Source organism: Neophocaena asiaeorientalis, unplaced genomic scaffold, assembly GCF_003031525.2.
Source record: "Neophocaena asiaeorientalis asiaeorientalis breed wild unplaced genomic scaffold, Neophocaena_asiaeorientalis_V1.1 scaffold204, whole genome shotgun sequence".
In the NCBI taxonomy this organism is placed as follows: domain Eukaryota; kingdom Metazoa; phylum Chordata; class Mammalia; order Artiodactyla; family Phocoenidae; genus Neophocaena; species Neophocaena asiaeorientalis.
The window spans coordinates 10,262,922-10,290,840 of NW_020173922.1; the positions used below are offsets into that span (position 1 = coordinate 10,262,922).

Consider the following 27,919-nt stretch of genomic DNA (forward strand, 5'->3'; position numbering starts at 1 on the left):
TTATATGCCACAATCTGACACTGACATAACTCCATTTCTCTCTCACATAATTGCAGGAATGCAAACTCTCTATAATTACTGTGGTTAATTAGAAAACGAGGAGATGCAACTAATGAGGACAGGTGATAAAAACAACTATGAACATTTCTTTCAAATTTACCTTTAGCATAAAATTCACTCAGCTTAAGCTCTAGTGAACCACAGAAGTTTTTTATAAATGTCACCAGCACAGGTCTAAATGAATATTTTACCACAGCGATTTGTGTTTTCAGAAGACTTAGAATAAGAACAACATCTTCTCTATAAATGTAAGCTTAATTCATGTCTTTGGAAAGGTAAATTATGTGGATTTCAAAAAATATTTTAAATATGCAACATTCTCTTCAAGAGGAATCTTATCTGGAAAAAAAAAAGGAAGCAAAAGTAAAAACAGAAAAATCGTAGAGTTATTCTAGGGGCAAAGGTTTCAGGAGTATGGACTCTTGCCCTCCTCACCCCACAGAATCCCCTGGACAGGAAGGGAAGGGAAGATAAGTCATTTCAAACCACAAGCGTCTTCCAAGAAGGGTGGGGTGTGTGAAAGAAAACCCCTAGCCCTGCAGATCTTGGCCTGTGGAGAAGCAGATAGGCGTTGAGGCTAAGCCGTGTTTGGGAATAGGGGCCATGAAGATGAGTCACTCTACCCAACAGATTAATAAAAACAGAGGGTGAACTAGAAAAGAAAGGAAGGAGCAGCAGGATGGTGGCAAGTGGCCAGCACAGTCAGCAAAGGTAGTCTTGCTGAGTTAGGTTGCCTCATTACAATCATATAAGGTCAGCCCCCGTTTTCATACAGCTTGTTCCTTTCACAAAGGCGCAGTGAGGCAAGACGTTTGTGAGGACCACAGCAAGGGCCTGCAGGTGTATAGTCTGGGTGGACGTGGCACCCAATGGAAAGGAACATCCTGTGTGGGACTGAAATCGAGCAGGACGCTGTGGGGCTCCTGGGCATGGAAGCCTTTCCGTGTCCCTCATTTCTTGTTTGTAGGGAATAGTTTCCAGCCTCCATGACCTTCCCTGAGATCCAAAGGGCGGATTCCAACAGTTGCTAATCAGGGAAGGGAGGGGATGCAGAGACACGGGCAGAGCCACCAAGAAACAATAGTGCAGCCTTGGAACAGGATCCTGGTCCCATCTCAAGGGATACACGACATAACGATATCTTTAAGCTCTTCTGCAGATCTAAAACCTCCACCAACTGGAAGATGTCCCAGAGAGAAGGTCACAGTTTGATAACCTCGAGAAACTCATCAGGACTACCTGAGGCCACATTAAAGGAACCAGAGAATTTCATCAGGAGGCCAGATTAAAGGAGTGCAGGCCCTGCACACACTCTGATCCCTATCAGCAACTCTGCCCTTGAAGCTTTGCTATAAAACTCCATATCAGGGACTTCCCTGGTGGCACAGTGGTTAAGAATTCACCTGCCAATGCAGGGTACATGGGTTCGAGCCCTGGTCCGGGAATATCCCACATGCCGCGGAGCAATGAAGCCCGTGCGCCGCAACTACTGAGCCTGCGAGCCACAACTACTGAGCCCACGTGCCTAGAGCCTGTGCTTCGCAACAAGAGAAGCCACCGCAATGGAAGCCCGCGCACTGCAATGAAGAGTGGCCCCTGCTCACCGCAACTAGAGAAAGCCCATGCACAGCAACGAAGACCCAACGCAGCCAACAATAAATAAATAAATATAAATTTATATAAAATAACTCCTTACCAAATCTCCCCAGGTTGGGACACAGAGTCTTGAGAGGGGACACACAAACCCACTGTGGCCCCCCTTTGCCTAGCAAAGCAGTAAAGCTGCTCTTTTCTATGTCACCCAGAACTCTTGTTTTGAAGAGTTCGTTCGGCACTGGTGCAGAGAGGCTGAGTTTTTGGCATCAGGACTAAGAGGTGATCCCTAAACTGAATTAATTCAATTGTTAGGACGATTCAAGGTGCTAGTAAATGTGGAGTGCTAAGAACAGTGTCTTGTGATGAATTGGGAGATTGGGACTGACATATGTACACTAATATGTATGAAATGGATAACTAATAAGAAACTGCTGTATAAAAAAATAAAGTTCTAAAATTCAAAAAAAGTATTATTATAATAATGAAAATTAAAATTTTAAAAGAAAAAAAAAAGAACAGTGCCTTGCACACACTACAGCTGATATGTACTTGTTAAAATAAACAAGTAAATTAACTCTGCAATACAGCTGACCTGGGCCAGCACAGGAACCAAAAGTCACTGGAGGAAGTAGCAGAGGAGGTAACTGCATCCTCCCCGAGCTGTAAGGCCAGCTTCACTCATTATGCTGACCAGAGGCCCAAGATTATAATCTCATTAATGCAAAATACTAAGTGTACTTTCATCTTTGAATCCCCTACTTATTAATTCTTTATTAAATAGAAGCATGATTTAAAAGAGTACACATAACAAACAAACAAGAGTACACACAAAAGTCTATGAAACCAAACAGAAAAAAATAGCTACTAAGACTATACAAATACACTGTGATATTATATTATATATACTGTCTTTTATGTATAATATTTTTTAAATCTCAAAATAAGAAAGAGATTAATGCATAGACTTTAGCTTCCTCGAATCTGATCTTGCTGGAATATAAATGAATGGATAGATAGCGTGCCTTTTGCAAACATGTATTCATTGAAAATTTTTTGAGTTTTCAAAGGATATAGCATTATTTTTATTTTGACCACAGCATCACTGTGATACTTTCTAACCCTCTTATTTGTCTCTAGCTCTGAAGGAATTCTCATAGTCTTAGGCGTCCTGGTTGGCTAACCTTGCCCTAAACCTATCCCTGACACTGCCCAACCCACTGGTAATGCTTGTAGTCTACAAATCAGAAAGCGGATTTTTGTGCAAACTTACCTCCACTAGTAAGCAAAGGACTCAGTAAAGTTTTGTATACAGTTAAGTAGGTCACAAGCAATATTTCTGCATACAAAGGACAGTAAGTAGACCCTATATCTCTACCTTCAAAATATATCCACAAACTAACCATCTTTACCCCTTCTGCTGGAGCCACCCTGGCCTAGGCCACCATTAGCCGTCACCAGGCTTACTGCAGTGGTCTCCTATCTGGCCTCCCACTTTCACTTTTGCCCGGTAGCATCTTCCCTCAACACAGCAGCCGGAGTAGCTTGTTAAAACGTAAATTAGATGGTGAACCTCTGCTGTTCCAAACATTTGTATCAGTCAGCATCCAATCAGGAAACCAGAAACCACTCTAGATATCTCAAAGAGAGAGGCTACGGATTATAAGGAATTGATGACAAAGAGGAGTAACTGCAGGAAGCCACTGCCACCCTCAGGCTGGAGGAACAGAGGGAATATGGTGTGACATGGAACCTGCAATCAGAGCCACTGAAGGGACCATGGCTGGAAGGAGCTGCCTGAGCCGGAGTCCCCAGCTGCCGTTGCTGCTAGGGCAGCTGCCACATGAGAAAGGCTGCCAGGACCCTCAGCTGGAAAAACAAGAAAGGCTCTTCCTTCCTCCCTTCTTCCAGTCCTGCCAGCACCTCCCAGGGCGGAACCTAAGAGGACGCCAGCGGGCAAGGGACTCTGGGAAGTGTAGTTTGCAGGTCCTCTGCCCCAGCAGTAAGAGGAGGGAGCTAAAGGAGAGGGTGAGGGGTTTCAGAAAACAGCGCCCATCCAGAGCAGCACCTCTCTCACGGTAACACCCAAGTTCTTACGACGGTTTCACAAGAAGGCACCGCCTGGTCCCGACACACGCACGGGCAGGTCTTGACCTCCTCTTGTCATCTTGTTCACTGTGCTCCAGCCACGCTGGCTTCGTTGCTCTTCAAACACACCATGCTCTCCTTCCTGTGCTGTTTCCTCTGCCTGGAATAGTCCTACCCCAGATAACTTCGCAACTCCTTCATCCCCTTTAAGCCTTTATTTAAAGGGCACCTTCTCATGGCCACTTCCCTGAAAACTAATTTAAAAATGCAACCCCTCCCGATCCTCACCAATGTTTTCTTTTTCTTGTTTTTAAATTATTTTTATTTATTTATTTATTGCGGTACGCGGGCCTCTCACTGTTGTGGCCTCTCCCGTTGCGGAGCACAGGCTCCGGACGCTCAAGCTCAGCGGCCATGGCTCACGGGCCCAGCCGCTCCGCGGCATGTGGGATCTTCCTGGACCGGGGCACGAACCCGTGTCCCCTGCATCGGCAGGCGGACTCTCAACCCCTGCGCCACCAGGGAAGCCCCAATGTTTTATTTTTCATCAAACATTTATCCTTCTGTAACACACTATACATTATATACATAGTATATAGTTTAATCAGAAAGGTATCTTTTTATTCTGTATTACATATTTTTAGTTGTCTCTAAATACATATATTTTGGTTGTCAATATCACCGCACCAAAATGTAAGCTCCATAGGGGCCAGGACTGTGTCCATTTTGTCTAGTGATGCATCCCCAGTATTCAATAAATACTTAACTGAATAAATAAATGTAATCATTAGTAGATGTATTTATTATGAAATGAAAAGTATTAAATGCTCTTAAGAGCTTGGGGTAAGGAAAAGAAACCAACAGAGTTCACACCTCTTCCTCTGGGAAGCCACTCTAACCCCACTCAGGCTACCTTAGGGGTCCCTTCTATGTGCTCCAAATGCTCCCTGGAATTCCCCTTTCCCAGAACTTGTCACACTATATTGTAATTATCTGTTTATATATCTGTCTCCTCCATTGAAACTCTAAATCCCATAAGATACCAAAGAGTGGTGCACATCTGGGAAACACTGCACATCAAGCACCTGGTAATACCATCCTGCATGTCCAACAAACAGTATCTGTGGTCAAATGTTCCTGTCAAAAAGCAGAAGAATACACTTAAAGGTCTTAGGATCTCTTGACATCATTCTTTCCTCTGATATTCTGGAAAGACAGAAGAGCCAATAGCTGTAAGAAAACATAAACAGAGTCAGGAAATAGTTAAGTACAGAAGCAAAGAAAGTTGGTGAGCGATAGTGCCACTGTTTTGGCTGAAAGAGAACAGGCAAAATTATCTTGGTCTTGAAAAATAGTTTAATGTTTTTATTAGAAGTATGTATATTGTCTGAAGATCACTCCACTGTTGAATTATATTAACAGCTGAATATTAGAGAATAACAAACAAATCTTGAAAAAATTAAGTTATGAAAATCAAAATAATTACCATAGAAAAGCAATGCATATAAATAGATAACAGATTTTACAGTGTTATTCTCAAGGGGGAAGGGGAATGGCTGTTAGAGCTGCAAACGTTCATTTAACAAACGTATTTTTCTAATTTTACAACCAACTTTAAGAGGAAAAATTATCCTTAGTATGTATATTCATAGACAGTAGAAACATAATTACTAAATATCAGCCTTGGTTAGTTTTTTTTTTTAGAAGTTTCCAATAGATACCTATAAAATACCCACAGTCTTTTATGAAGAGATCATGGCTATATCTTAGCCTTAAAATAAATGCATTCTTTTGGTAATAATTTGGGGGCTGGAAGAAGTCGTTATCACACACACCCATATACTTAAGCACCAAATTTATCATAAATAGCTTTGACTTGGCTTATAACCTCAGTAGTGTAGAGGCGCACAGAAATGTCTTATCTCATCTTGTCCTAAGAAGTAGCATTGCTCATTGCCTGCATGCATATTACCCAAGCACATCACACAGGAGAGACTCAGGACTTTGAAAAAAAGGGGCTCCTCAGCTTGCCTCTCTTCAGCAAGAAGCAAACACATCTTGTTTTGTTTTCTGCGGCCTGCTAGTGCATTCAACATTGGGCCTCCCTTTCCTCCTCTGCTTAATTAAAAATGCAATTTGACCAATAACTGTGTGAAATGCATTATAAGCAACAAGAATGCAGTTCATCAGAAACCTGCCTTTTTTTATTCCTTTCTCTCTGCATAATTTTTCAAATAACTCCCAACCGGGAAATGACTTCAGCCTGCTGCCTGAATTGTACATTTATTTGTCCACTTGTGCCAGGAGAAACCTGAGCTAAGTCAAGTGAGATACATGCACACAAGTCCTGGAAGGATCACTTGAGAACCAGTTTCAAAGCAGATTCTAATTCAAAAATGCCTCTGCCACTTAGACCCACATGGAGCCTCACGAAATATCATCGAGTAACTGAGTTGTGCCAGTGGAGGAAGTGATGGCAGCCACGGTGGCTTCCTTGCTGGGAGAGGGAGGAGAAGGTGGAGGAGGGGCAGTTGATTACAAATAGCTTTAGGGAGGATGTGATAAAAGCGGACATACAAAGCCACGGGCTATTGATTGCAAATCTGGCAAGGCTGCAGGCCATTCTCATTGCAGGCAGGGCACCGCAGGGCCCGATAGGACTCCTTAAATCTGTTGGCCAGCATCGAGAACTTGCTGCCGTGGCACAGAGAGCAGGTGGCACTGCCCGATCCTCGGCAGTGAAAACAGTTGTCCTCGGGAAGTTCCCCTTCCTGCAAGAGACAGGTCAGGGTTAAGTTACAGCAGCAGTTCAAATCCATTGTTCACACACAGGTCAAAATAGCACTGGGAGCCTGCAGAGGCTGGGGCAGAATTAGAGGAAAATGCGTCCCACACGTGCCAACGAGGGACCTGGCCAGAGGCACAGAATAAGCTCAGCACTTTCTCGGAGATTTCCCTGATGGACCTCTCTAAGACAGCAACTCCTGCCACCAGGCCGTGCACTCCACAACTTGACCTTTTTCGTCTCTCTTGTCACCATCTGACACATTATTTCTGTGCCCATAAGGGCAGGACTTAATGTTCCTCATTGCCAAACTAATAGTCAACACTTGTGAAACACCTGGGAGGTGTCAGGCGCTGTACCCGAGCCCTCGGCAGTGAGAGGGCAGAGTCCTAACCACTGGACTGCCAGGGAATTCCCTGGGCTCTGTTCTAAGAGCTCTCTCTGTGCCAGTGGTCACACAGCTTGAAGACAAGGAGGCAGGCTTGGGTCCCAGGGGGTCGGGCGCCAGAGATCATGCAGTCCTCATCGGAGTCACCCAGCAGTAGGTGCCCAGGATTGTTCTGTGTGACTGAGGGGATGGATGAATGGATGTTGCAATCCTTTGGAGCGTAGCTCTGAGTTCCTACAGAACTTTTATCTTTATGCTCTTGGAGAGCCGTGAAAAGGCCCTGTGATTAAGAGCTCGGCTCTGGAGTCAGCAGCCTGGAGCTGAGGCCTGCCTCTGACAACAACTGTGCACCTGGGACGGTTCCCCTAACCCCCCTAAATCTCAGTTTCTTTACCTGTGATCTGGGAGGGATATTGCTTACCTCTCTGAGTAGCTGGAATATTAAATGAGAGAGTATATGTAAATGCCCTAATATATTATCTGGCATATTATAGGTTCTCCGTTAAAGTTAGTTTACTTCTAAGCCTTGTCCCCTCCTGCCAGGGACACCAGACTATGCCTCTTGGCTATCGCTGTGCTCTTCCCCTAAGACATCTCAAGGAAACTGGCAATTTTGCGCTGCCATGCAATGACTGTGCACAGACCACGAACCTTCTGTGAAATAAGGGGTAATACCAGGTCGATACCAGGTAGATTCAGCACCAGTTCCTGTCCATTTCACCTTTTGAACATCTCTCAAATCTCTTCAGTTTCCCCTCCACAACCACAATCCCTATCCAGACACCTATCGATTCTGGCATCAACTCAGCATAGTCCCTGCCTCCGGGCTTGTGGGATGTTCTCACCATGGATACCAATCTCATGAACCTACAGTTGTGATTGCCACATAGAAAGCACCCAAGAAACCTTGTAATGAACACCTGCCCGCCAGATAAACTTCAGGTTAAAACCCAATCCCTGGGACTTCCCTGGTGGCTCAGTGGTTAAGAATCTGCCTGCCACTGCAGGGGACACGGGTTCGAGCCCTGGTCCGGGAAGATCCCACATGCCACAGAGCAACTAAGCCCGTGCGCCATAACTACTGAGCCCGCATGCCTAGAGTCCGTGCTCCGCAACAAGAGAAGCCACCGCAATGAAAAGCCCACGCACCGCAACGATGAATAGCCACTGCTCACTGCAACTAGAGAAAGCCCGCGTGCAGCAATGAAGACCCAACACAGCCAAAGATAGATAGATAAATAAATAAATAAATAAACTTATTGAAAAAGAAATCTCCTTAGCTGATGTACATTGTCAGTTACTTCTCACATCAGGCTGTCATCCTTAGGTCTCTCTCTAGCTGGTGTCGAGGAAACTTTCCCCACTCTCAACCCAACCAGCTCCTACCTGTTCTCAGATGTCAGCTTAGCAGCACTTCCTCCAGGAAGCCTTGCCCACTCGTACCTCTGGACCAGGAGTCCCACCCCACCTCTACTGCCCCTAGCCTGGCAGGTCTCACGCTCCCCTGAAAGTTCCTGCTGACTAGACAGGAAGTGTTCTGGGCTCGTGTCTCTCCCCATCACTTCCTGACATCTAGTGTAGTACCTGGCACAATATTTGCTGTTCACATACTTGCTGAATGAATAAACAAACAAAACAATGACGTCTGGAGATCCCTTAGTGTTCTTAAATTCTAGGAACTAACAAGACAGCTGGAGTTCACCGGGTGCCTCAACCAGCTAACACAGCTTTCTTTTGTAACCTAAGAATAAAAATCATCTCTGAAAAGGGAGGCCTATGTTCTAAAAATAGCCCCATCGCACTGCAAAGTGCCTAAGTAGGTATTAAATTGTATTTATTCTAGATGTAGGGAATGGAGGTCATTTTCCAGCTGACAAAATCCCAAATGATGTCCATGTCCCCTTTTGTTAATATTTTACTGATTGTTGCCATATTCTGATATGTTAACAATGGGGAAATTGGTTTTCTTCCCTTAAAGTATGCAGAATAAATATATTTGCCAAAATATTCTTAAAGCAAATTGCCATGTCCATTTTTCTGCCAAATCCATCATGTTTTTGTTTTGCACTTGATCCCACTGAGATTTTAATGATATGAGTCAATGTTGTCAAAGAAAATACAGTAAAATCCTACCATAATGCTACACATGTGATCCAAAAATTCATTTGCATAGAATGCCAGGCAAGATATTGAAAGATTAGTGAAATGACCTGGTGAGCCTGCCATAAAGAACAAGAACAAATCATCAATCAAATCTCATCTCATGTCACATGGTTATATGACACATTGTTAGAGGTTTCACTGGAGTTTCCATTCTTTTTTTTTTTTGCGGTACGCAGGCCTCTCACTGTTGTGGCCTCTCCCGTCACGAAGCACAGGCTCCAGACGCGCAGGCTCAGCGGCCATGGCTCACGGGCCCAGCCGCTCTGCGGCATGTGGGATCTTCCCGGACCGGGGCACGAACCCGTGTCCCCTGCATCGGCAGGCAGACTCCCAACCACCGCGCCACCAGGGAAGCCCTGGGGTTTCCATTCTTATCCTAAGTTACCAACCTTCCTCCAACTGTTTGCTCTCAATATGCTCTTTTTAATCATTCAGTTAACTCAACAGGTATTTATTGAGCCTCTACTCTATATAAGGCATGCATGATATCAGCGTCTGTGTACCAGTCTCAATATTTTTAAAAATTCTTCCCAGAAAACATTTAGTAAGAAGATATAGAACATCGCTGCACAGAGTGACTTAGGTTCGAGAACCCAACAACCTACCCAAACCAACTCTCATTAGCTCCATGACCGAGAAAAGGGGTCCCAGCTTTCATCAGAGACTCAAAGGCTTGCGTGGCCCTGAAGATGGTAACCAGCACCAATCTGGAGGCCGATCAGCAGAGTGATTAAGACCATGAGATTGGTAGTCAGATGGACCCGGGTTTGACTACTGACTCTGGTGACCTCTGGCGAGTTACTCAACTTCTCTGAGCCTTAGTTTCCCCAGCTGCAGAATGGGACTACAGATAATACCCACCTCACAGAGTCCTTGTGAGAATGAAATGGACTACTGCATGGAAAGCACTGGGCATGGGGCCTGGCTAACATGAACCCTCAAAAAATGGCAGTTATTATTATTATCATTATTCTGTTTCAAAGCTATCATCACCTAAAGCATAAAGAAGCCCAGATGACTTATGGTCTCAAATCCACTGAATACAGGGTCAGACTTTTCCCCTTCTACTTTTCATTGTGGCTCAATTCAATTATTCCTCTCCTTTTCTTTTATAGTTAATACAGACGTTCAAGCATGGCCTGGCTTTTAGCCCTCCCTGCTCTTTCATCAAGGTCCTACTGTTTCCCTGTTCCATATAACACAACAAAGAGTCTCTTGGTCAGAATGGGCTCCTTGATGTTCTTTGACCCTCTGTTTTAGAATAAAAGTTGTCTGGGCATTTACTGCATGAGGGATGGGGCAAACAAATAGCAATTTCAAACAGAGCTTAGGGACTTCCCTGGTGGCGCAGTGGTTACGAATCCGCCTGCCAATGCAGGGGACACGGGTTCGAGCCCTGGTCTGGGAAGATCCCACATGCCGTGGAGCACCTAAGCCCATGCACCACAACTACCGAGGCTGTGCTCTAGAGGCTGCAAGCCACAGCTACTGAAGCCCGAGTGCTCAACTACTAAGGCCCACGTGCCTAGAGCCCGTGCTCCACAACAAGAGAAGCCACTGCAATGAGAAGCCCATGCACCACAATGAAGAGTGGCCCCCGCTCGCCACAACTAAAAAAAGAAAGCCCGCGTGCAACAATGAAGACTCAATGCAGGCAAAAATCAATCAATCAATTAATTAATTATAAATAAATAAAATAAAATAGAGCTTAAAGGACAGGCAAGTGGAGTATAACCTTTCACAGCAACTTTCTGCTGCACACCTCTGTCTTGGTTTATGGCATTATAGCTAAAAAACACAGTTCTCTCCAAATCGAATTTAAAGGTAATTGTCATAGCAGGCTTGTTGTTGCTTTTTCATTCAGGCCTGCAATGTGACCTGCATTTCTGGTCCTCTTCTGAAAATGCATGCTCCAAGTTACAATATGGTATGGAAAACGATAGAATTAATGAATTTTAAAGTGGGACGGTAATGCTTTGGATCACAAAGTTTAGCTGTCTGACTGCTGCTATGCTAGGCTCTGAATAGTGCTTTGTAGAAAGTGAGCGAAGGCAGAGGCAGAATATTTCTTATCAGTTGGCACTTTCATTCCAAATTCCAGTATTCTTTCCACAAACATTTACCTAATATTTACTGAGCAGCTATTATATTCCAGGCTCTATTTTTTTGGCATTGGAACTACTATGTTACACCCAACATAAACATGCCCCCTGACCTAATAGAGACCAAATCCTAGTGGGTAAGAGCAAACATTAACCAAAGAATCACACAAATAAATGTAAGATTACATGTGCACGGGGAGGGGGAGGTGCCTTGAGGGGTCCATCCTTGTGGATTTTTATCCTCATAGGATTTTATCCTCATGGAAACCAGGGGAGGCCTCTCTGTGGAAGTGATGCCTCCACCGAGATCTGTGGGCAAGGAGGTAGGGAGTCTGGAGAATATTCTAGGCACAGGGAAGTTGCCTCTGGCAGGACAGAGCAAAGAACATCTGAGGGGTAGCCAGATGGGCAGTGTGTCTAGGGCAGAGAGAATGAGCAGAGATGTGTAAGAGATGAGGCTGAAGAAGCCAGTCCACACAGTGCTTTCTAGAACAAGTGAAGAGTTTTGGTTTTATCCCAAGTGATAAGAGCCTACTGAAAGTTATTTTCTTTTGGCAGCGGGGCGGGGTGGGGGGGTGCTGTGAGTAAGGGATGGCATGATCAGATTTGCATTTCAACTATATTTTATCAAGTGTGAGATCAGGTCGGAAAGAGACAGGAATGGTTCTGAGGAGAACTGGAGTCCGGTCATGGCTTTCTCATTCCCTTGACATCACTCAAGTGCGAGGAAGTCCCTGGCCCATTTTGTCACGCTAACCCATGGGAGGTTCAGCTTCAAGTCCCAAGAGATGGAATCTAAAGAGGGAAAAATTCATTTCTGCTGCTTTCCAAGCTTTTACTCTCTTAGCTTAAATTCACCAAAATTGCTTTTCTCCCCCTCAACCCCATACTGTGAACTAACGAATGTCATCACCTTCCCGCTTGTCTGAGCATGTCTGAGCAAGGTGGGGTGTGCACACCTCTGAAACGTGTGGGGAGAAAAAACATTCGTACTATCTATATTTATTTTTTATCTAAAGAAAACAAAACAAGAATTAAGCTTTAATAATATCTTCATAAGAAATGGTTCTATTGATTTTTAATAAACTAGGTGACACCAGCACCCTAAGTTGGGCAGTCACTTAACATAGGTGGTACCCAAGGGACCCTGTTGTATACATGATGTAAAGTGACCTCACTTTACATAAAGTGACAATGACGACCCTGCTCATTCGTTCACTTTCAGCATATTACAACATGTGGTTCACTAGTGTCTGGTCTAGTGGATTTACAGATGATATTGCTTAGTTTTAACTAAACTAATCTCCACAAACTCTGAAGACAAGTAGATTTATTAGATTTCTTCAAGGAAACTGTGGGCTGAGGATTACCAACAGTAATAGGAGCACAAGCAAACCCATAAGAAAAGGACAGAGCTGATTTTTTCCATCTAGAACAAGCTGTTCTAAGCCTCAAAGCAAAGGGAAAACAATAAGTTCCTAATCAGATCTTAAATCATTCAAAATCATTCAAATTATGTGTATTTGAAATATGGGCTTATCACTATTATTGCTAACAATAAAATGTGATAAACCACGAGAATATAATAAAATTCCTCAACATCTCTAACATTTAGACATAAGTATTCACATTCAAAAGTTCTTACTTAAATAGTGCACAGTGAAAACAATTTGGAGACCACGGCTATAGGGCCAGCTCTGCACAGGGCAGTGAACCGTTCTGACATACCTGTGGGTACTGGTTATGGGGGAAGGTGCCTCCCGTCTCTGCCAAAGACCCATCGTTCTGGTCTCCATAGATTTCTTCTTTGCTCATCAGAGACTCTTCCTCAGCCTCCTCTTCCTTCTGGAGCATTTTCCTCATGAAATCCCTCTTGTCCATTGGAGTTCGAATGATTTTCAGGTTATTCGTGTAGATGATTATCTTTCCAAAATCTATAATAGGTGGGGACTAGAGAAATGAAGAATGAGCATGGTGATTCACCAGGAGTCACCAAGTACAGGGCTGCAGAACCTCTTCAACATCCCGGGAAAGAGAGATATGGTCTGGCACTAGGGATCCCATCACAGCCCAAAGCTACAGTTCGTTCTCTGGTTTCTTTGCTCAGTCTGAAAACCCTGAACACCAGCTTCTTTCTTCCTGTTGATGGTAACCAGCCAAAGCTGAATTAATCATGTAACTAGAATGTAGGACTCTGCAGGACAGGGTCCAGAGCTTCTATTCCTACTACATACCATGGGATCTGGTGCAGGGCTGGGCACAGTGAGTGCTTAATGCATACAAAGGAAAGCTTTTAAAAAATAAATCTCTCAGCAACCAAATTACTAGTTATGCTTTTTTTAAAAAAAAATTACCAGTTTACATAATTAATCAGGGTGCCTTTTAAGTTCTAACTTTTTTTTGTTTATTGTATAATGCATCATTTGAAAATACCAAGGAAATATCTTTTTGTTTTTAATGATGCATGAATGCAAGTAATTCTAGTTGGCAGTATTTGATTGTAAGAAATCAATAAAGTAACTGTATTTTTAAAAAAATAAATAAATCTCTCTCCAACATTTTTATGCATAACTAATAACAGTAGACACAATTTATTGAATTACTACTATTATTATTATTATAGGGGATAGCATTTATTTTGGGTCAGGCTTCATACTAAGCATTTTACAAACATTACCTCACTTCCCTCCCAAACATCCCTATAGGTAGATGCTATGATTTCTACATTTTACAGAGAAGGAGACTGAGGTTCAGTGTGGTTAAGAGTCTTCCACGTTTACAGAGTTACTCAGGGTTTGTGGCCAGGATTCAAACCCAGGTCTGTCTCACCCTAAGGACCATATTCTTAACACCTGTACTGTAGTATTCACAAACATTCCCCACAACCACCAGATAAGATGTGTGTGTGTGTGTGTGTGTGTGTTCATTATTCATATAATATGAAAATTTTTTATGTCAATAAATGTACTTCTATAGCATAATTATTAATAGCCTATGTTCCCTTGTATGGATTTATCATGTGTTACTTCATCATTTGCTGAGAAACAACTTGGGCAATACTACAATGCAGTAGAGAAGCCTGGGGAGGAAATGTTTCGCAGAGCTAGGATAGCTTGGGGGGAAACAACACTAGATCCCAGTTCCACTGTCCACCAGTTGTGAGATGGGGAGAGCCATTTGGCCTCTCAGAACCTATTTGCTCACGCAAATGGGTTGACATCCAACTGATGGGCACCACCAGAGACAAATTACTTATTAAAATATATGAATATTCCCATACTGGGTGGTAATCAGGTGCTGTCCTGATACTCCTGAGAGCCTTCCTGTTTCCCCAGCCTCTCTCCTCAGGGAGCCTCTCACATCCCCAAACCCGGCAGTGTAGACATTAATGCTTAAGACCCCAGTCTCAGGACCCTGCCCCAGCACTCTGCTGGCTTCTGTGCTGACTGAGCAGTGTTCCTGGGCTTAAATATTTTGACTCTCATCCCTGAGGCTAATTATATCAACGTCTAGGGGCGAGGGTGCAATGAAGAATATGTAAGAGTTTGCAAAAGCTGAAGATACGATGCAAGTGATGGGCACTGTTACTGCCACTAGTATTAAAAACTCCTTTAGTAGTGCACGTACAATCATGCTACACGACTACATTCCCCAGCGTGAAATATCTGGCCCTGCTTTTACAGAACTGTATAAACCAAATTTATTTAGATGCAACAGTTAAGCAGTCTCCTATTTAAAGCCATCAGGCATTCAGTCACAGGCTGGCTTGAGCAGGACTTCAATCTTCAGGTCCCCTTCCTTGAAACACCCATGGAGTTTTCAATAATTATTTACGGAGCCACAAGCTTCCTGCCTGGCCCTGTATTCTCTCCCTCTCTTCAGGAGATCATGTGGCAGCTTCCATTTCCTACTGTTTGATGCATGCTGGGTTCCTGTTTCACACTCTGGACTATCAGTTTCTGAGCATCAGAAGATAAAGATGGTGGCACTTTTGGAAGGTTCCATATCTCTTTCCAGTAATAGCCAAAGAGGTTCAGTTACTAGGAAGCTTTTTTCACACACAGGGCTGGTTTTTTCAAGGCAAAATTCTCAATATACAAAAAAAAAAAAAATTGCAGTCATCTGGTCCAACATCCTGCCTCTCTAAGCTGGTCAGCATCTGAGATACCCAGGATAGTAAATTTATTTTTAAGATACTCCAAAGATGGAGGGTCCCAAATCACCTTTAAGGTGTGTTTAAGTTTCAGTCACCCTGACAGCCAAGTTCTTCCTTGTGTCTAAGGAAACTCTCTGGGTGTAACTAAAGTTCACATTATCCAGTTACACCCAATTGCCTGTGAGGAATACCCACTCTTACATTATAGAGGACCAGGATGGAGCCAGGAATTTTTTGTGTCCTTCCAACGCCCGGAATGGCAACTTATGTGATTAAACATTCATAAATACTCTGATGTCAAAAGCAACAGGACTGGGAATTGCCATTCAGGGACCATGAAACCTTTCCACTGCTCTGTGTTTAAATGCAGACATGCCTAGTGGGTACCAGAAACTCAATGGGCTTTGGAGGTAGGCAGACCTGAGTTCAAATTTTAAATCTGTCAAACTGTGTGAGATTTGCAAGATTTTTTAAGCCCTATAAACTTGTTTTTCCAATTTGTAAAACTCTCACAGAGTTACTGTGAAGATAAAATTGCATAATTTCCACAAAGTACCTGTTCAATAAATGTTACATTCCTTCTTCCTTTCCCTTTCATTTTTTTAATGAAACTTATAAATTTTAGTCAGTTTCAATTCCTTAAAATATCTGATTGTTTATAACCACTTTCTCTATCCATCACATGAAATTTTAAAAGACTCCATATTTCCTAGGTAAGAGCCTGGTCATTATCACAATGGTAGGTAGCATATACAATGTGCCAGGCACAATGCTAAGTACTTTTAATGTCATATATTTTTAATCACCATGGTAATCTTTGAAAGTAGGTACTTTTATTATCACAAGGTTAAGTGGCTTGCTCAAGCTCACAGAGTAAGTGGGTAGAACGGACATCAAGTCCAGGTTTAATTGACACCAGAGCCTTGCTTTTTATGATTATTATTTTATTGTGGTAAAATATACATAACATAAAAGTTACCACTTTAACCTTCTTAAGGTTCAGTTCGGGGACCTCAGTACATTCACATTATCGTGCAACCCTCTCCACCACGTGTCTCCAGAACGTTTTCTTATTCCCACACTGAAACTCTTCAGTTAAAACTCCACCTTCTCCTCTCCCCAACCCCTGGCGAACACCATTCTGCTTTCTGTCTCTGTAAATTAGACTATGCTAGTACCTCATGAAAGTGGAATCATACAACTATCTTTTTGTGACCGGCTTATTGCACTTAGCTCAAGGTCTTCAAGGTTCAGGCATGTTATAATGTGTATCAGAATTTCCTTCCTTTTAAGGCTGAATAATATTCTACGGTATGTATATACCACGTTTTGTTTGTTCAGTCACCTATTGACGAATATTTGGGTGGTTTCCTCCCGTGGGCAATTATGCTGCTATGGACACTGGTGTACAGATATCTGTTCAAGTTCAGAGCCCTTACTTTTAATTATTGTGTTTCACTGCTACCCAGTGTTGCTGCAAAGCCGATGTTTACTAAGGGTTATTTTACAGTTGGATTCACTATTGAAAAATCATGACGTCCCAGCTCTCATTTCCTTATTTTTCCTAAGTACCGCACTGACAACCTGTTTCAGTGGGTGGAGCTGCACGAATCCATCCTGATCACTCTCACACCAGAGGCGGCCTAGCAGTGGGATGGGGCATTTGTTCAGGCAACAAAGAAAACAAGGATAACCGGATGAAGCAGAAATCAAACCCTGAACCTTGTCTCTAGAGGACTATGTTTAAAACCACTGTGCCGTGCTGCGAGGAAGACTCCGGTAGCTGGTTTTAGCAAGTCCATGCCTAATCATACTTTTACATAAATGCCAAGTATGACACATGACTGATGAAGGTCAAGAAGTCCAACATTATAAACCATGGCCTTGTACAAGGTTCGTATAAACTATGACTTTATAAATTCTAAAGCTACAAATGAGGTTTAGTTAAAAAGAAATCCTGTAAGTACAGGATATAACAAAGTACCTAGGATGTAATAAGCACTTGATAAACGGTGACTATTATTATCATCATCATCACCATTATTAATGGCCTTATTCTCTTAAAAGGAACATTGCATAGGGCCAAGGGCATGAGGAATCAGAAGACCTGGGTTCTTATTCCGACTCTACACCTAATGACCCTATAATATTGGGTGGGTCCTTTACAACTTGGAACTCAATTTTCCTCACTTGCAAAATGGAAAAATACCATACTTTGCCTTTCTCCTCAAGGTTGTGAAGAAGACTCAATGAGATAGAATGTGATAGTGCTTTGTAATGCATAAGTCACTCCACTAACATGAGGGATTGTTCATTCCAGCCCCCTTTAATATCAAAAAGAAACCTGGTATTATCTTTGATAAATGTGGACATGCCCATAATTACACTTTTACCAATGCCAGCAAGGCCAATACATTTGTCTGCTATAGATGTATAATCTGTTCCCTTAGGAAACGAACAATAAAAATGATTAGAGAGTAATTATCTGAATTTCACACTTTAAATATGAAAACATATCCTGGTGTGCTATTCATGAAAAACCTGGTACATTATATCATTGTATTCACTCTTTTTTTTTTTTTTTTTTTTTTAAGGCATTCATGGCCCTACTGGCAGAGAGCATATACACATCTCTGTTTTTGGAAATCAGCGAATATTTTCCAGGTTCTTCTAACTTCAAAGAAGATCATGTATGGGCTTTTGATTATCCATGGTACTGGAGAAGATAACTGAAATTCACAGATAAAATACATGTTTCAAGTGAAATATTAGCTCAAATGTCTTCCCATGTAACATTTCCTCTGGCTGATTTGCTTTTCACCATTTCTTCCCAGGACTCCAACTACCCGGCATTCATGTTAACAAGCAATGGAAAGGCAAAATAAATAAATAAACAAACAAAAAAGCAGGCAGCAGGAGGGAGATAAGAAATAAAAGAAGACATGGATAAACCACAAGCTGAATAATTGGCTGGAATAAAATAAGCCCCTTCAAGCACTTAGCTCTTTCAGGAAAAAGAACAACTCGTTGCCCTATAATTTTCTAAAACGGCAGACCGGCAACCTGAAAACCGCTGCATCTCTATTTCATTTACTTACCAAGATTGCCCAGCCAAAGACCCAATTACAATTTGCTACCCTGGATGGAATTTGAATACTAGCTATGCATATTGCACTTTCCAATAGGTAGTCAACAAGAATGTTATTTTCATCCCAGAAATATTATTCTGAGAGCGGCTTGACATTTGGTGCACCTATAGCTCTGGTCAGTACCAGAGTAGGAGCGAGATACAAATCTGAACAATTCAGGTGTTTCTCTAACCACATTTTAGTCCTTAAAGCTTATACACCATGGGCAATACCAACCTTACGGTCATTCGCCTTGTAATCATTGAAGAAAGGCTGGCTGCTCGCCAAGGTGTAGGCACTACCCTCTCGAAACACGCTGATCCTCTGAGCAGTCAGCTTAGGGGAGTACGACCGGGGTTTGGGGGCTTCCCCAGACCCATAAACACCATCCATTGGTTCAAGGGACTCTTGGAGGAAACTGTGAGGGTACTCCTCCTTTGGCGACTCTAATTCCTGCCCATCCTCAAAGACCTGCTTCAACACCCGGCCACTGTAGGAGGAAGAGATTTTAAATCGTACTTTCCGGGGTTTGCCGTCACTCTTCTGGTTCAGCTTCTTCGCAGGGTCCTCCATCAGCAGAAGGTTCACCTTGTGGTTTCCAGGCTTTGGTGTAGCCAGTGAAACTTGGGGCTCTGAGAAAAAGGCATTTTATTTTCTCTCCTGCATATGATTAATTCAAGCTGGTGCTGGGGTATGCTCGGTTTACAGCAACTGACACCTGCACGTTAAATATTGATAGGCCTTCATGCCGAGGCAGGCTGCTGCGGGTCTATGGAGTGGGCGGAGCATAAGACACGACTGGGTCCTCTCAGAATCCCAAACTCGCCCGTGCCTTCACCCCAACCCTGGCATTTCTTAATAGGAGCATGAGGAGGTTTATTTAGGCTGAACAAGTAATCAGTGCAGCAGGGATCAGTTAGCAAGGGTCTTGTTATTCTTACCCACAACTATGACCTAGTGAGCATGTAATAGGTGCCAGAGATTTTTACAAGCATTACCTTACTTTGTCCTCACAATAAACCTACAATGAAACTATTATTATCTGTGTTTTACAGAGGGGAAAATGTGGGCGCCAGCAGATTCTCCATTAGTTTACTCTATTACAGCAAGTAAGTGACAGAGCAGGGATTCGAACTCAGTTCTAACTGATTCCAAAACCCATGACCAGTCCACCAAGCCGAAAGTTTTCAAACCGTGTCTCATGGAGCCCTAGACAGGAAGAAGCCATGGGTCCTCCTGAGCCTTCTACCCCTGCATTAACCAATGCACCTTCACTTTATATCTATTTTATATTTAAGATTTCATCTGCAAGAACAGCGTGAGCCCCAATGCCTACTGAAGACAGCACCTAGTAAATGCCCACACTGTGAGATAGTTGCTGGGATGAATATCAGAGAAGCACAAGACATGGGGCTTGAGAATGACAGTCCTATAATTCAGTTTAGGAAACAGGCCTAACACATATGGAGTAACAGCTTCCTGCTTAGGGAGCAAAGTGTCCACTGCTAACTGCCGGAACAGCTATTCTGGGAAGAGAGCAGTCCCTCAGGAGACAAGGATGGAAGAAGAAGGCTTATAATGGAAGGGCCCTTGTATTGGCAAAAAAAAGAACGAGTTGGATTTGAAGAGCTGACAGGGTGGAGGTTAAGACTTTCTCCCAGTCTTTGCTAACGACATCATCATTGACTTAGTTGCCCAAACTGATTTCTCCCGTACTTCTGCAGCCATTCCCATGGATTCTATCACCACTGCCTTCTTCCATCCAGCCCCACCTCTCCTGCCCCAGCTCAAGCCCTCATCACTTCTGTTTTCAGAGCTGTGGCAGCCTCGTGGTGACCTCCCCACCCATCCACAAGTCCATTCTCCACATAGATGCCAGAGCTATGCTTCCAAAGCACAAGTCTGCGGATGCCACTCTCCTGCATAAAACGTCCTAACTCTTCATGCAGCAGGCAAAGTTCCTCAAAACCTAACCCTGTCTTCCCCTCCAGACTGTCCTCTGTCTCTTCCAGGTGCTGCCTGGAATTTGTGTTCCAGGCATACTGACAATCTCACCTATTTCTCAAAACTACAGATTTCTGTCTCCTATCCAGAACAAACTGTTTCCTGATTGAAATGTCAAACTTTCACTCATCCTTCAAGTCACACCTCCAAAGTCACAGCTTCTGGGAAGCCTTCCCACCTGCCCTGAGGAGAAGGCCATGGGACTTTGGACCTACCACCATTAACTGCTTCTAGTTTTTCTCTTACCATCCCTGCGTTCTCCATGAAACTGTGAACACATCAGAGTCAGGCGCTATCTTGACCATTTCTTTACCCCTGGTTTTTATCAAAATGCCTAGTATTTAATAAAACTCAGTTAATAATTATTCAGTGAATGACTTCCAGGTGAGAGAAATCTAATAAATAAAACTTTGGAACAGGAGATGAGCACATATTGTGGAGAACAGTGAAGAGGTGAAAGTTGTCAAGAAAAACATCTACATTTCTACTAAAAAAGGGTTTCCCGGTTATAAGGTCTCTGTGCAATCAATGCAAGGAATAGATTAAGTACACACACACACACACACACACACACACACTCACAGAGAAACAACATCTTAAAACAAGAAAGAAAGAAAGATATGTCTTCATAATATCAGAAGATACATGCCTATAGGTTCCCTAGGATGCAGAGCTGGCTGTGATGTGCCATGAATGGATGACAAGAGGCTGAAACATGGACCCCTCAGCCCTCAGGACAGCCAGGTGGGGCCCCAGGCTCCCAGGTGGTCACCTCGGATGACATCAGCCTCATCTATTTCCTCCAGTGTAAAAAAACAAGTACTATTATTTTCTAAGTATACCATGCCATGAAAAAGACCAGGAAGCCCTAACTAGAAGAACATTTTCTTCTATCTATCCCAAGAAACAAGTATTAGTAAGTGACTTATAGCCTATCTTCATCCAGAGGACCAGTGAGTGGACTTCCATGACTACCTGGTAAATAGGCATTCTGCACTGAACACGGAATAGACATCATTAAAAAGGTAGACTTTCAAAAGGGTAGATTTCAACCAGAGTGTATACATTGATGCATTTTGCACAATTGTGCTTCTGCTACCTTGAAAATTCGTTAAGCTTAAATTAAGATAGAATTATGAAGACAACTGAATGAATTGGATAGGATTCTCACTATGAAAAAAAGAATCCTTTAGTCATGTGCAGAAATCAAAAGCTGGCAATGAGTTTTCCAAGTAACATTTGTTTTGTACTTTTTACACCCATTCCCACGTTCGCAAACAGACTTTCAGCAAGCCAGACCAAACTCGTGGAAGTTTTGAAACAATCATGCTTACTTGATCATTTTTAGATGTTAGTGATTTCAGGACAGTCACAACTTACACACATCCAGATGGAGCATACGTTGACAAAATGAAAACAATTTTGGCAGTATTATCCAAAGCTTTAAAACTGTTCACATCCTTGAACCTTACTAAAGAGAAAATAATCGCATAAATCGGAAGAAATAATGTCAAAACATTAGCATGAGTTGCCCCCAGGTGGAAGACTCTCAATGACTATTTTTTCCTTCCCAGTTTCATTATATTTTACTTGACTATGATAAACGTATCTTACTTTAATAATCGGGGGAAAATAAATGAAAAAAAATTCATTACTTTCAACCCAATAATTTTTCTTAAGGAGATGATTTTTCTTTTTAATTTTAAAAGTTTATTTGAGCAAAATTGATTTGAATCAGGCAGCACCAATCCAGAAGTGGTTAGGAGTGTTCCACCAACAGGGGCTTGGGGAGAGACTTCTATAGAGAAAAGGCAGAAGCAAAGTAAGGCAATCATTGTTTGGCTATAGCTCAAAGCCTAGTTGTCTGTCTGTGACTGGTCAGCCTTAGCATTTTGATTTCATAACCATGAGGCATTTACAGGCTTAGACTTTGATTTGCTTACATAGGCCACCACAGCATTAAAGCTACACCAATTTAATGGCCTCCTTGTTTAATTAATTTAACAATTCCCCTCTTTTTGCTATCTTCTCATACATGAGAGACTGACCAAACATTTGCTATTAGTGCCTCTCTCAATCACCATCAAAGTTCAGTTGTTCTTGTCTCATTGTCTCACAGCTTATGATGTCAGATCCACAGAAGAATTGTTTTTGCTGTTCATCTCATTGTTCATCTAGTTTCTGCTTCTCCAAGTGCAGAAAGACCATCTGATGTACTGCTGATGGCTACAAACATGCATTTAAGACCTTTGATAGGAGGATAATACCAAGAGACTTAAGCATACTCCTTAGCCAGGGACCCCGTGAACCAAACCAGTTGATATCAAATAAATCAAAGAAGGTGCCTGAAAGGGCATCAACCTGTTTTAGCCAAGTGGCTTATTTGTTAATTTCTTGTATTTGCTACAATACCAAAGGTGCTGATCTAGGTATAGCAGAAGGTATTTGCTATGGCATAGACTGCTTTTTCAGCCAAGTAATCTAAAGAAATTCTATCACGTAAAACTGCCTTAGCAAGAAAGTCTAGGGACTTCTGTTGTGTAGCTATGGCCTTATCGGTAGATTCTGTGATAGTTGCCAGAGTTAAGGAGCATTGTCTTCCTATGCATTAACAGAGAGAAAAAGCAAGTAGTAAAAACGAAAAAGGAATAAAGTTTTCACACTGGAGATGAAGATCTTGATCCGTGATCTTGGGAGAGCTGTCCACCTAAAGATGCCGTCTGCTTTTGGGAAGTAACCTCCCTAGTCAATTTTAATTTTAGATCTCCAGCTGGTATGCAGTTCCAAGAGTCTGGAGAAGCCCTTTATAACTGGGGGAGGTAGACCCAAGGTTCAAGTCCCTAAAATTCAGCTGCCATCTGGGTAGTGAGGAGGACCTGGTATGGTCCATTTCAAGGAGATTCAAGGGCAGCCTTTGTTCTTAGTGATTCCAAATCAGAAGGGTGGCAGAAAACTGGAATCATTAGTTTGGACAGTTGTAGCCAGATATTTGAAGAGACTAGAATTAAGGATCCAGTCAGTTTACTGGTATATAACAAAGCCTCAAAGACAATGAACAGGACTAGAATCCGATATCCACAAGACTGTCATAATTTTCTATGAAATATAATTATTTCCTCTACAATCACGCTCATTTCTATCAAAGATAATCATAGTAAGACAAATTTGTTTGCAAGTGTAGTCTCATTAAATTTGGCCTGATTATTCAGATAAATGCAGCAAGAATAGTGATTGACCATATAGATTCTCTTAAATCTGCTTTGTGGGAACTTTTCATAAGGAATCTTAGATTGGACTTTTAAAAGCCTCTCCAGGCTAAGAGACCAGGCCAAGAACTCAACGTTAAACTTCACCTGGAATACCTACAGATGTGAGTGAATTCCTCTCTTTCTGAGGGTACCCTAAGGTTCTGGGCCTGCCAGGAAGCGGGCTTCCTCATTCACCTGGTAGGGCTTCCAGGAATCCTTAAGCAAGGTAAGAGGCCAGTTTTTCCAAAGGGCTTTTATTGACTCCATAGAATCCACCTGAGTTCCTTAAAAGTATCAGGTCAAAACTGATTTTATGCATATTCTCACATATGACATTCTAGTCAAAGCTTTGGTAATATAACCAATGTTTCCAATTGTATCTTATTATAAGAAGAAAATATTCTTATTGAACTTATGCAAATAACTATATTGCTATGAAAATAAGAATACGCAACAACTTTCTAAATTCTGGAGGGGTTGGGTAGGGAGAAAAAGTAAATGTTCCAGTTCTGTTTATAAAGGTATACTTTACAAAATTATTCTAAGTCATAGATAGATTAAGAGAAAAGAGAAAAAGTTTTCCTTAAATCTGGGAGGTAGGGGGGAAAGAATATTAAAGATCCAGCAATGTTTCAAAGGAAAAGTTGTAAAAAAAAATTATAATCATCCTCATCAGTTCATCCAATCCCATGTTATTAACTCCTGTTCTGCTTAATACGATTTTCCCCTTAGTTCTGGAAATTCTCACCCAAGTCACTTTTATGGTCTTTATCACAAACTTACATTCTAGAGTACTTGTCAGAGTCCTTCCCGTGAATCTCTCTAAAGATGAAACACCTTTGCAAAAGCATCACAGTAAGACAATAACTGTTTGTAAATGATAAAAAAAAACACAAAACTTTAAAATGGCCATGGACTAACATCTGACGAGAGTGCATTTGATAAGGAAATGTAGTTATTTCTATAGTATACAAAAATTTAGGATAATAATTGGACTACTAGAGTGCTGACAAATTTCTAGAAACTTTAAACAATTTCTAGAATACCTATATGAGTAACATATATCCAACAACATATAACCTAAGAAGGTTTGTCATTACTTACTATTTGACAATGCACCCCACATATTTTAACATACCAAATAGACATAATTAGGTTAACATCTCTCTTTTACAAGGTGAGAAACAAATCCTTTGAGATTTTCCAGGCTTCCTCTGGGAAATTTCAAAGTTACTTTGAGGTCAAAAAGACTGCACTTATACTTTGATTTTGGGAAGTTGTCAAAATGTCAAAAGGTTTGAACATTTGACTAAATAGGATCTCATATCTTTATGAAATAATACTTAATTATCAATTTAACTAAATTGACAATAGAAGATTTTAAAAGCAAACACAGAAGGTTACAAAGCTGTAAACAAAACTTAGATCTTTTAATATTGAGAAGACTGGGTTTTCTTAAGTAATCAAAGACCTGATAAAGGCAAAGTAAAGCACAATAAATTATTTTGGAAGACACCAAATCTTTGCTTTCCAGGTAGATTACCCAAAAAGTTAAACAACAACAAACTTTCACAATCAAGAGGAAACCCACATTCCAAGAAAACTCTGTCCTTTTAACAGAGAGAAAGCCAAATTCTAATTCTGTATCAGTGTACTTCTGATACTAAAACTCATATTTTAAAATTTTAAATAAATCCATTCTCATTTTAGTCAGCTTGACCACACATAAAATTCCTTTTCCAACATCCTTTTCCACAAAACTTTTACAGCTTTTATTTTTTTTTTTAAATATCCATTCAGGTTTTGTCCTACATTTTTCTCTTCCTCATCTGGAACAACCCATCATTTTACTTTCCTTACCTACTTTTCACACAGTTGTTTCCTTTAACTTTTCTAAGTAGTTTTAATTACATTTATTGATTAGAATTCTTAACCCTTAGAATCCTTTATTCCTAATAAAAACTAAGAAGTAAGCAATTGTGGACTGCTACAGTAGCATTCTGTGGATTGGCCAATTCATAAATATATTTCACAATTTCTAGACGTATACTCTTCCTCATAGTAAAATTTTCAATCTGTTACAAAATGTGTCTACTAATAGATCCAAATATCTTTAGTTCCTCTCTAAAAGGAAGGCAAAAGTGGATAAACCTATGTCAGTAATTTATGTTTCAGTACTTTATTTTATTTGGAAATGATCTGGCTATTCAATGAATATCCATCATTTAACTGATCTCAACATAACTTTAAGGTTTCAATTTATCAAAAATATTTTGGAAATTATTTTTAAGTAGACATTCCTTAAAGCATTATTATTGTTGAAAAGTTTATTTATAAGCTTTAACCTTACTTACATCTATTTAACTTACTTGTTCTTAACAATTATGTTTAGATTACTCATGAAAATTTCATGGGACATTAAACAGCTAACCGTCATCTTAAGTTATGTTTCTTGCTGACAAATTCTGTAACAGAGAAGACATGAGCTTATTTGACTTTTAGTAAACCTAGGTAGAATGAAAGCATTCTATTTAATACTGTAACTCTAAAGACATGCCTGTTTTAATTAAACCAACAGGCTTAAACTAGCTTTTATTTGTCAAAGATTATCCTAGATCACATGAAATTGAAAGACATTTGGGTTAGTTTCTATATTTCTGAGTATGCTTGATTTATATAAATGTTTTTTTTGTCTTTAAGCCAATTAAATAGAGCTCTTTACCAATTAATTTTGGCAATACCATTAGGAGGTAGAAAAATACCACGTATCTATAACATACATACATAGACATACATAAACATACAGACAAATGCAGAACTCTTATAGCTTTCATTTTAAAATTTTAGCCATGAGACAGTTACAATAATATAAAACTCACTAGTTTATAAAAGAACATTTGGATACAAATTGTGCTTCTGGTGAATACAATAAGTTAAGGTTACCTCTCTGATGGCTAGGGCTCTTACTAATATTTGTGGTAAAGACTTCAAGTTTTTTTTTTTTTTTTTTTTGCGGTACGCGGGCCTCTCACTGCAGTGGCCTCTCCCGCCGCGGAGCACAGGCCCCAGACGCGCAGGCCCAGCGGCCATGGCTCACGGGCCCAGCCGCTCCGCGGCATGTGGGATCCTCCCGGACCGGGGCACGAATCTGTGTCCCCTGCATCGGCAGGCGGACTCCCAACCACTGCGCCACCAGGGAAGCCCCGAAGACTTCAAGATTTTTAATTCAGCTAATTTCCAAAAAAAAATTTTTTTTTTCTAGATCAGAATTACCTCCTTTAAGTTGGCATCTCAAGAGATGGCTGTAGTTTCCTAGAGAAGACCAGGTAGAACATTTACATCTCAAAGGCACAGAGAAAGGACGGGCTATCTCCAAAAAGGACTCTTTTTCCCCCTAATTCCAGATCTTCCACAATATCAGCAAGGCTTTTGAGATGAAAAGGTGATATTCTGGGACTGGATAAAAAAAGAATAGGTGGCTTCGAATTGTTTCTAGAGCCGAATTTCTGTTCTTGTCAAGACTCAATTTGTAAGACAAGCACAGTTGTTTTTCATTCCTTAAAGAATTGGGTTGCGCAATCAAGAGGTTGACCCACCCACCCAATTACATCATACTCAGTTTGCTTGGTTATATCAGGGAGAAGATCTTCAACTAAGACGGAAGTCAAAAGATTCCTGTACTATAGCTTGAGAGCCGTGTGTCATTGAAATGTGTGAGTAAACCCTTCCACAAGGGCTTCAAAATGTTTTCTTTCCCTCTGGATACACGATTTCATTTTAGTCTAGGAGAGAAGGCCTAAAAAGTAGTTTCCTACCAGGCTCTGAATATCAGCTTCTAATTTGGCCAACTTCTGACCATAGAGCTATTAAAAAAAAGAAAAGAAAACACACACACACACACAACAAAAAAAAAAAACCTTTTGAATGTCTTGTTAGCTTTCAATCAGGGCAAATAGTAAATTTTCCTGGCAGTACTGAACTCCTTGGATGAAGAGGCATTCCCCAAAGAGGGTGCAAAAGATACGATCCTCCCAAGACTCAGGACTCCTCCCAAAGATAAGCAAGAAAAAGAAAGACTTAGAAAATTCCCTTGAGAGCTGACAACAGTTGGTAGGACCCTAGCTGCAAATGGAGTGCAACCCACAGTCCTGTACGATCATATTTTGGGGGCCCCACCTAACAGATGTCAAGCCAAGTTCTCAGG

At 41.4% G+C, this 27,919-nt stretch overlaps 1 protein-coding gene across 1 annotated transcript; it reads right to left on the minus strand.

Moving 5' to 3' along the window:
* Positions 1 to 5,312: 5,312 nt before the first annotated feature.
* On the minus strand, positions 5,313 to 19,036 carry GRXCR2 (glutaredoxin and cysteine rich domain containing 2). The gene is made up of 3 exons (XM_024752416.1): positions 18,701 to 19,036; positions 12,908 to 13,129; positions 5,313 to 6,512 (listed from the first exon to the last, which is right to left on the minus strand). The coding sequence occupies exons 1-3, from the start codon at positions 19,034 to 19,036 to the stop codon at positions 6,330 to 6,332; spliced, it is 741 nt and encodes a 246-aa protein (XP_024608184.1). The 3' UTR covers positions 5,313 to 6,329.
* Between the last annotated feature and the right edge of the window lie 8,883 nt (positions 19,037 to 27,919).

Bases quoted from the DNA above. Each gene is read 5' to 3' on its own strand.
- GRXCR2 (XM_024752416.1), bottom strand. From the start codon at position 19,036: ATGGAGGACCCTGCGAAGAAGCTGAACCAGAAGAGTGACGGCAAACCC. The intron at 13,130-18,700 runs GTTGGTATTGCC...TCATTTCTCTAG, and splicing joins ACAAGGCGAATGACCGTAAG to TCCCCACCTATTATAGATTT. The intron at 6,513-12,907 runs GTATGTCAGAAC...TGTCTCTTGCAG, and splicing joins CCCATAACCAGTACCCACAG to GAAGGGGAACTTCCCGAGGA.